General features: G+C 53.5%; 2 protein-coding genes across 6 annotated transcripts; one reads left to right on the forward strand and one right to left on the reverse strand.

Moving 5' to 3' along the window:
• Positions 1-374: 374 nt before the first annotated feature.
• Positions 375-4,429, forward strand: BECN1 (beclin 1). 2 transcript variants are annotated; one of them, XM_027708554.1, is made up of 11 exons: positions 375-541; positions 634-701; positions 780-838; positions 1,183-1,273; positions 1,530-1,666; positions 1,836-2,030; positions 2,230-2,376; positions 2,842-2,991; positions 3,078-3,138; positions 3,589-3,731; positions 4,032-4,429. In XM_027708554.1, the coding sequence occupies exons 1-11, from the start codon at positions 415-417 to the stop codon at positions 4,198-4,200; spliced, it is 1,347 nt and encodes a 448-aa protein (XP_027564355.1). In that variant the 5' UTR covers positions 375-414; the 3' UTR covers positions 4,201-4,429. The 2 variants fall into 2 exon arrangements, with proteins under 2 accessions (XP_027564355.1, XP_027564354.1); XM_027708553.1 differs by having other exon boundaries at positions 403-541; positions 634-838; positions 4,032-4,416.
• CNTD1 (cyclin N-terminal domain containing 1) lies at positions 4,292-8,418 on the reverse strand. Of its 4 annotated transcripts, XM_027708555.1 has the most exons (8): positions 8,322-8,405; positions 8,066-8,286; positions 7,895-7,970; positions 7,473-7,647; positions 6,859-7,021; positions 6,285-6,427; positions 5,814-5,910; positions 4,292-5,444 (listed from the first exon to the last, which is right to left on the reverse strand). In XM_027708555.1, the coding sequence occupies exons 2-8, from the start codon at positions 8,235-8,237 to the stop codon at positions 5,251-5,253; spliced, it is 1,020 nt and encodes a 339-aa protein (XP_027564356.1). In that variant the 5' UTR covers positions 8,238-8,286; positions 8,322-8,405; the 3' UTR covers positions 4,292-5,250. The 4 variants fall into 4 exon arrangements, with proteins under 4 accessions (XP_027564356.1, XP_027564359.1, XP_027564358.1 ...); XM_027708558.1 differs by having other exon boundaries at positions 6,859-6,958; positions 8,066-8,418; XM_027708557.1 differs by having other exon boundaries at positions 6,283-6,374; positions 8,066-8,418.
• Positions 8,419-8,456: the final 38 nt, after the last annotated feature.

Consider the following 8,456-nt stretch of genomic DNA (forward strand, 5'->3'; position numbering starts at 1 on the left):
TCGGCGCGGGCCGCGGGGCGGAGGCGGCGGGGCGGGCCGGACCGGGCGGGCGGGGCGGGCGCACCTTGAGCTTCACCTCCGGGTCCACCTTGAGCAGCGAGGCCATGGCGGGTCCGGTCTCGGGGCCGCTCCGCTCCCCCTGGCCCACACCGGAAGTGACCTCACGCCGCGCGCCCGCCAATGCCGCGCGCGCCCGCCGCCCGCGTGACCCCCGCCCTGCGCGCGCACGCGCCGCCGGGTCCTGGCCGCTCACACCCGGCCCCGCCGCCACCACCACCAGCACCAGCAGCGCCGGGGAGGGGCTACGGAAAATGGCGCGGGCGGCCCCGCGCGCACACACACCCCTGCCAGGACCGCGCCCCGCGCGCGTCACGTCCGGCGCGCGGCGATGGCGGGGCGCGCGCGGGCGGCGCGATGGAGGCAGCGCGGGCGGGCGGCGGCACCGCGCACGTCAGCTTCGTGTGCCAGCGCTGCCTCCAGCCGCTCAAGCTCGACACCTCCTTCAAGGTCCTCGACCGTCTCACCATCCAGGAGCTCACCGGTACCGCCGGCGCGGCGCGGCGGGGCGGGGCGGGGGACTGGGGCCGGGGTGAGGCCCAGGCGCGGGCCCGGCTGACGCCTCCTCTCCCGCAGCCCCGCTGGTGACCGCCGCCCCTGCCCGGCCCGGGGACGCGCACGAAGAGGAGAGCGCCCTGACGGAGGTACGGCGGGGTCGGGCACGGCGGGGGGCGGCGGCGGCTCCGCCGGGCCCTCCGGTGACGGTACCCCCTTGCCCCCAGGAAGCCTTCACGGAGAATCGGCAGGATGGCGTGTCCAGGAGGTTCATCCCACCAGCCAGGTACGGCCGCTGTCACTGCGCTCCCGCCGGGCCCGGCCCAGCTTGGAGCCCTCCTGCTCCTTCCAGCCAGCCCGAGCCGATGCTACGGGAAAAGGTCCCCCCCGGACCTTAGAGCCTCCCCCGCGGGAGCCCCGTGGTCCTCGGGCTGCTCGGCGGTTCGGGCACACAGAACTACTCAGCACTCGGGGGGCTGCTCCTCAGCTGTGGGTCAGACCCGGCAGAGCCCCCAAAACACAGGTTGCCCCCTGTGCTCCCCCATCCTGGCCCAGCCCCAAGTCCAGGTCTGGCACTGGAGCTGCTTCCCCGTGCCCCTCAGCACTCATCTCAGTAATGTTCTTTCCAAGAATGATGTCAACAGAAAGTGCCAACAGTTTCACCCTGATCGGGGAGGCGTCAGATGGCGGCACCATGGAAAACCTCAGCCGGAGACTGAAGGCAAGTGGGACTTGAGCTGGTAAACTCGGGTACTTGTGAATGCAGCACCAGTTTTGCTTGATGCCCTGCAAAACTAAACTGCAAAGTTCTGTGAAGTACTGGCCTTCCAGGGGCTTGGTTGGTGAGTAGTTCAGTAAAGCTGGATTGTATCAATTGATATTTGACCCCCAAGGAAGACTTTGCCAACTGGAGCCGCTGAAAGCCAGCAGGCAGCTGCCCATGGCTCCACTTGCACTAAGGTGAGCTCTTTCTGCAGGTCACCGGCGACCTCTTTGACATCATGTCTGGGCAGACAGACGTGGATCACCCCCTGTGTGAGGAATGCACAGACACCCTGCTGGACCAGCTGGACACACAGCTCAACATCACGGAGAACGAGTGCCAGAACTACAAGTGAGTGATCCAGGGGTGACCCGAGACCAAGTTGTTGTAGCTTGAAGCAGGATCAGCACGGAGAGGTCGGGGTTGGCAAGAGGTGCAAGGGGCTGCCACGGAAGCGAGGACTGGCAGTGGAGCACTTCCCAGGATCCCTGTTTTGGTAATCCTGTCTGCTCTCCTTTAGGAGATGTCTGGAGATACTGGAACAGATGAACGAGGACGATAAAGAGAAGCTACAGACAGAACTGAAAGAACTGGCGCTGGAGGAGGAGCAGCTGATTCAGGAGCTGGAGGATGTGGAGAAGAACCGCAAGATTGTAGCTGAGGACTTCGAGAGAGTCAGGGCAGAGGCCGAGCGGCTGGAGCAGGAAGAGGCTCAGTGAGTGAACTGTACCTACAGCCTGTGGTGGGGGTTGGAGGCAACAAAGAAATGAGGTTGTAATGTGAGATACCTGTAAATGTGCCCAATGGCTTGTTCTCTGCAGAAGGGAAGGTCGCCAGACCAAACTGACCCACAGAGACATCCCTCTGATGCAAAAGGTGGCACTTAGCACTTCTTGTCTTGCTTTTGCTCAAAGGTATCAGAAGGAATACTGTGAGTTCAAGAGGCAGCAGCTGGAGCTGGATGATGAGCTGAAAAGCGTGGACAACCAAATGCGCTATGCCCAGATGCAGCTGGATAAATTAAAGAAAACCAATGTTTTCAATGCGACCTTTCATATCTGGTAACGTAGTCACTGGAGTATCGTGTCCATTTTGCTTGGAAGCTGCAGTGTGGGGCTGTTTCAGTCACACTGCATTCAACAGGAAAGGTGCAAGCCAGGTCACAGTTACCCCCCAGCCCCAGCTCCCAGTAGCGGCAGCTGAGCAAGGTGTGCCAGGCTGTGGGACTGGTAAATGGCTCCTTCACCAACCCCAGTAACCCTCTGTGCCAGCCAGCAGTGACACTGGCATCAGAAGTCACAGAGCAAGTGGTTCAGGGGGGCTGGTTGCGTTTTTTTAGTTGTGTTTTTATGAAAAAAAAGAAGACAAGTGGCTGGTATTTACATACACTCGTTGAGCAAAGTCCCAGACCCTCCGTGTGTGTGGCTGGCACTGTGTGTGCCGTGCTGTTGGGACACAGCCCCTGTTTGGTTCTTGTGCCAGGAGCTGTTCCCAGCCCAGCTCACTTATAATTCCTCTTATCACAGGCACAGCGGGCAGTTTGGCACCATAAACAACTTCAGGCTTGGCCGCCTCCCCAGCGTTCCTGTGGAATGGAATGAGATCAACGCTGCCTGGGGCCAGACAGTGCTGCTGCTGCACGCCCTGGCCAACAAAATGGGCTTGAAGTTTCAGAGGTACACACAGTACCACACACAGGTCCCTTACAGCCCAGAGAAAGGCAGGGCAGACTGAGGTGCCTGTAAATCCTGTCTCCTTTCAGATACCGTCTTGTCCCCTATGGCAACCACTCGTATTTGGAGTCCCTCACAGATAAATCCAAGGTGAGAGATCCCGCACGAATCGTGGGACATTGAGTGCCAGAGCTGTGGTCATCCTGGGAATGCAGCAAACAAACTTGGTGTTTATGAATGTGGGGTCCAGGAGAGCTGGCTGCCCCAGCTCCTCTAGCATGGTAACATCTCACTCCACATCCTGTATCAAGCCACTGCTTCTGCCAGCCCGTGGTGTTAAAAGTGACAGAACTGAATACACCATAGCTGGCTGGAGGCAGATGGCATGATTTGGGGTGATTGGCAGGTGGATGGAATGATTTGGGGTTGGTGGAGGTCAGGAATGCATGGCAGGCACCGAGACAAAACCAGTCACACTTACTCTGTGCCACAAAGTGTTTCTGAGTGTCCCGTGACAAATTCAAGGCTCACATGAAGTTAAAGAGCTGCAGTGACTGTAAAACAAGTGCTTGGGGTGCCCAATACAAACCTCTTTTCCAGGAGCTCCCCTTGTACTGCTCTGGAGGTCTGAGGTTCTTCTGGGACAATAAGTTTGACCATGCCATGGTGGCGTTCCTGGACTGTGTGCAGCAGTTTAAAGAGGAAGTGGAAAAAGGTGAAACTCGGTTTTGTTTACCTTACAGGTGAGTGTTGCCACGTAACTGTCAAATTAACCCCTGTGTGCTGTCCCTAGCACTGCTTGGTGTTTCAGTCCTGGCTTTCTGGAGTCATCTGGGATTCTTTATCATGTGCACTTACTAGTTTAATTGAAATTTAAAGCCAGCCCCTCAGGTGAAGACCTGAGGCTTGTTAGATTCCCTTTAAAAACAAAGTATTTTTACAGGATGGTATGAATGTCAGATTGAAAATTTAGTGCTTGATGTCATACTGAGATTAAATGTTTGCAGGAGGAATGCACTAATAAAACCTTGTGTGTGATACAGGATGGACGTGGAGAAAGGAAAGATTGAAGACACAGGTGGCAGTGGTGGCTCTTACTCAATTAAAACACAATTTAACTCTGAGGAGCAATGGACAAAAGCACTAAAATTCATGTTAACTAACCTGAAATGGGGCCTTGCCTGGGTCTCATCCCAATTCTATAACAAGTAACCATGGTCATAATTTGACCTGGCAGCTGTGGGTGTCTGCATTAACGTTGGAGAAAGGCAAGTTGTCTCTTAATATTAACCAGTACAAAATGTTTACAATACCAAAAATCCACAAGACACTTTATTTAAAATGCCATTATTACAAGTAGTTTATAGAAAAGCAATATGCAAAGTTGTATCATTGAGTTGAACAGAATAAATTCAGCTATTAAATGGATGCTAAACTGGTACTTTTGGGGTTTATGGCCAATGTTACAAACACAGGGAATAACATGGAAAAACTCTCACAACTCTGCCTGGTCATTAAAGAGTAACTACAGTTCGAAATAAAGTATTTTCCAAGTCACATCAGCACTTCTTTGTACCACAAGGTTTGATACCACTTAAAACAGTTTGTAATCCCTCCTGCAGCCTATTCCTGCACAGGGCTGCACTGAGGAAACACTAGAACTATTCCTCACTGAGTGCTTTCCTTCAGCTCTGCCTGGCACAGCACAAACCCTGGCACTCACAGGGATATGCTGCCTGGGCACCTGCTGTCATGACAGGATTCTGTCCTTGTCACAATGCTGGTCATTACTGCCTGTGGTAGGGCAAGAGCAAAAGTGCTCCAAGTGCTGGCAGAGGGGAAACAGTCACAGGCAGCTGGAGACAGGGATTTTAGGAAAGCAGCAGGTGGAGACAGCACAGCACCTTTTGTAACGTGGGTGTGAGAGCTGCTCCCAGCAATCCTGGTCATGGCTGAGCACCAGGCACAGCAGCACCTTTCAGACATGACTACTGTGAGAGGTCTCTTCAGTCAAAGGGAACTTTGACCCAACTTAAAAGATGCACCTCTTACAATAAACCTCTGGGTCCCAAAGAGGCGTTTCTAAACACTGCTGTGCTGCTGGGCCTCCCTTCAAAGCGTGACTGTGATGCCTGGCAGGACGAGCTTTGCTAATTCACACACGACTGACAGGCTGTTCCAGAACCCCTGGTGCTCAGGACCAAAGGTAATCCCGAGCTTTGCTGGGAGCCCAGGTAGTGTCACAGGGGAGGAACTGTGGGTTCAGCAGTGTGACAGTTCCAGACGAGGTGGTTCTATTTCAGGGGCAGAATCCTGCCTTTGGGAGCTTTGCTTCCACAGCTCCCATGGTGCTGCCTGGGCACGGTGCTGCCCAGGATGCGCCTCAGCACCGCGTACGAGAACTCCTGGATGCTTTGTGGAGTAATGCCAGTGATACAGTTCAAATGCTCCAAAACCTGAAAACAGAAAAGATAAGGTGCCTAAAGGCTGTGAGTTTACAGCCTAACAAGAGTAACTGCTCCATGGGCACATTTCACAGGGAGTTGTCCCACGGGATTGCTTCTCTACCTGCCAGCAAAACGCTGCATGTGGGGGGTTGTCCTGGCTGTGAAGCACTGAAGGCAAGGACACACACCAGTGCCAGTACATGCTGCACCACACCATGGCCTCCTGAGGCCCGGGAATTTCCTGCTAAAACCCCTGAGATGTTCCCTCCCTCATGCCACTGCCAGCACAGCCCCACCTATCTCCTTGCTGTGCTGAAACAGATAAACCACCCTTGCGTCGCGTTCCTATAGAGCCAACACGTTCAGCAGCACCTGTACCTGCTCCCAGTGCCCAGGGCTCAGGATGAACATGCCTGTGTTGATGATTCCAACAGCCAAGAGCATGAAATCTTCCTTCACTGTCAAAAACTTGGCTCTGCAGAAGGAGAAGTGTGTTCAGGTGTAAAACGCTGCTTCACAGCTCAAAAGCACCTGCTGCTGCAGTTGTCAAGGCCCAGGACACATTGGCTTGTTCAGGCCAACCAAGGCCTGACACTGGGAGATGGAACTGATAGTGCATGGCTAGACTTTCATGACCAAGTAAAAAACTTTCCTTGCCCCTGAAGCAGCTGTGGAGAAACACGCTGCTGTGAACTGCTGTATTAAGAAACAATGCTGAAAGCCCCCACAATTTTTTTTAAAAGATGCCCCAAAAATGGCATAATGGGAATTATGCTACTATTCATTAGCTTTTCTTAGGGTTTTAATTTCAAAGGGGTTTTAATTCATAGTCAGGTAAGACCCTTACACCTGCAGCTTGCTGGGTGTGGAGTTTTCGATGGTGATCTTCAGCAAAGTGTCGTAGATGGTCTCTCTGGACAGGTAGCAGAAGTCCAGCAGCTGCACACACATATGGTGCAAGGGTTTAGCAGGAAGCAAGCACCCATTGTGTCCTGGCAGAGATCACACCATCAGGCCAACATTTTGGGTCAATAAATTGAATTAGTAATGTTAGGTACTGTAAGGGAGGGATGGAAGTTTCTGAGGAAAAGTGCCCTGTCTCTGAATGCCACATGTTCCCTCAGCCTCAGTATAATTTCACTCACTCTCACATTCAGGTTGTCACACCCGGGCCAAGAAAATGGTGAGTGATTGTAGAAAATGTAGCCTTACACCAGGTTTGGGGGGTTTAAACTGGCTGTCCAGCAACATTCATCATGCTCTACAAAGGACAAAGTTCTCCTCCGAAAAGTGAAGCCCTGGACAATGTGAACGTTTCAATGTGCAAAAATTTCTAATATGAGATGTTTTGGTTCAGATCAGCACCAGCTCTATTACCCTTTTAAAAAACTTCCTTCCCATTCTCTTTGATTGATATTCTCACCTAGAACCTCCAGAAGCAATTCCACATAGGCCAACGGAGTGGACACGTTGATGTGGAAGCGCAGAGTGTTTAAAACAGCAAGCTCTGACTCCAGCAACTCCTGTTTAGTGTAAGAGTATTTTAAGGATTGCAGAAATTTTAAAGCTGTGTCACTGGTCACTCTCTGAAGAGGAAAAAAGAGAAGAGACATCTTCCAGGCAATAAGGCCCTTGGTAGGAACAAAGTGCTCCCTCACCTCCCTCCTCCCGCTCAGCGCGAGGCTGCGACTCACCTGCCTGCCCTTTGAGCTGGCATGAGAAACCCAGCTCGGACCTTTCCCACAGTTTTCCTCAACTCCATAAACCATCCCCAGGCAGGTGTGAACCCCTGTGGCCATACAATTTTTGACAACCACAGGCTAAATGTTTCCTGCCCATTTTTCCCCAGCACTGGGAACATTTCCCTGCAAATCGTCACCGGACAAGTGGCAATTTGCCTGCCCTGAAGGGAATGTCATGTCTTTTGCATTTGATCATCACTATTGCCTTTCAGAGAGGAAATCTATTTTTAAGAGAGGTGAACACAGTGCAGATTGAACCCCACTGCTAAAGCAAGGACAGGCCGAGCTGGCTTACGCTATAGTGCAGGGAGAGTTTGCTCGCGAGCTGAATGCACGACACGAGTCGCAGGACAAAGGTGTTGACTATCTGATCCCTCACGGAGCTCCAGCTGCTCCCTTGTCCTTGGGCACCACCTTTAACACTCCCACTGGAGGACTCCCACAGCTGTTCTACCTGCTTGATCATAAACCTGCAAAACTCACAGTTGCTCAGAGCACAGTTCTCTTTGCTGAGGAAGGAAGGCAATTCCACATATATTCAGAGTATATATACAGAGATGGTAATTTGGATTAAATGGATGAAGAGACAGAGCACTCGACACACAGAGAAGTCGTGTGTGGTTTGGGTGGGGGGACAGAGCAGGACAGGGCAGGACAGAGCATGGGCAGCACAGCCAGAGAACAGGAAACAAACCAGGTGTTCTGGGCTCTTGTTACCTTTCAAGTAACTCCACTGCTTGGTACCTCGTCGATTGGTCCAAGCGCCATTTTTCAGACAAAAGGAATATAAATTCTGCAAAGAGCACAGCAGTCACTGGTTCAGTCTCGTGAAGCTCACTGTACAGCTGTGACCCGCCCCAGGGGCTGCTGTAGCCAAGTCAGTCTCACCCACGATCCGCGTGTCCTTGAAGCTCCCGGCGTGCTCCGGCAGCTCACTCAGGTACTGCTCATTCTCTGTGGCCAAGTGCATCAGCGTGTCCTCGATGATTTCAGGAGTGACTCCGCTGAACACGGGGCTTGGGTCATGGCCCCAGGGTTCCACGGGCACCGGGGACCCCATTTAATTTAGCAGGCTGCAGTCGAAGCCATAATGACGACAATGGTTCCACCAGCCCCACAAGTACAGGGCAGGGCAGGGCCCCACCAGCCCCTCCGGGTGCCCAGAGTCACCACTGGGAGGGCACAGCCCCTCGGTGAGGCTGCGCTCGGGCAGGGGCAGGGGCAGGTTCAGGCGATGGGCCCGGTGGGGCAGGGGCAGGCGATGGGCCCGGTGAGGCAG

Source organism: Neopelma chrysocephalum, unplaced genomic scaffold, assembly GCF_003984885.1.
Source record: "Neopelma chrysocephalum unplaced genomic scaffold, ASM398488v2 Primary Assembly neopelma1_96315, whole genome shotgun sequence".
NCBI lineage: Eukaryota > Metazoa > Chordata > Aves > Passeriformes > Pipridae > Neopelma > Neopelma chrysocephalum.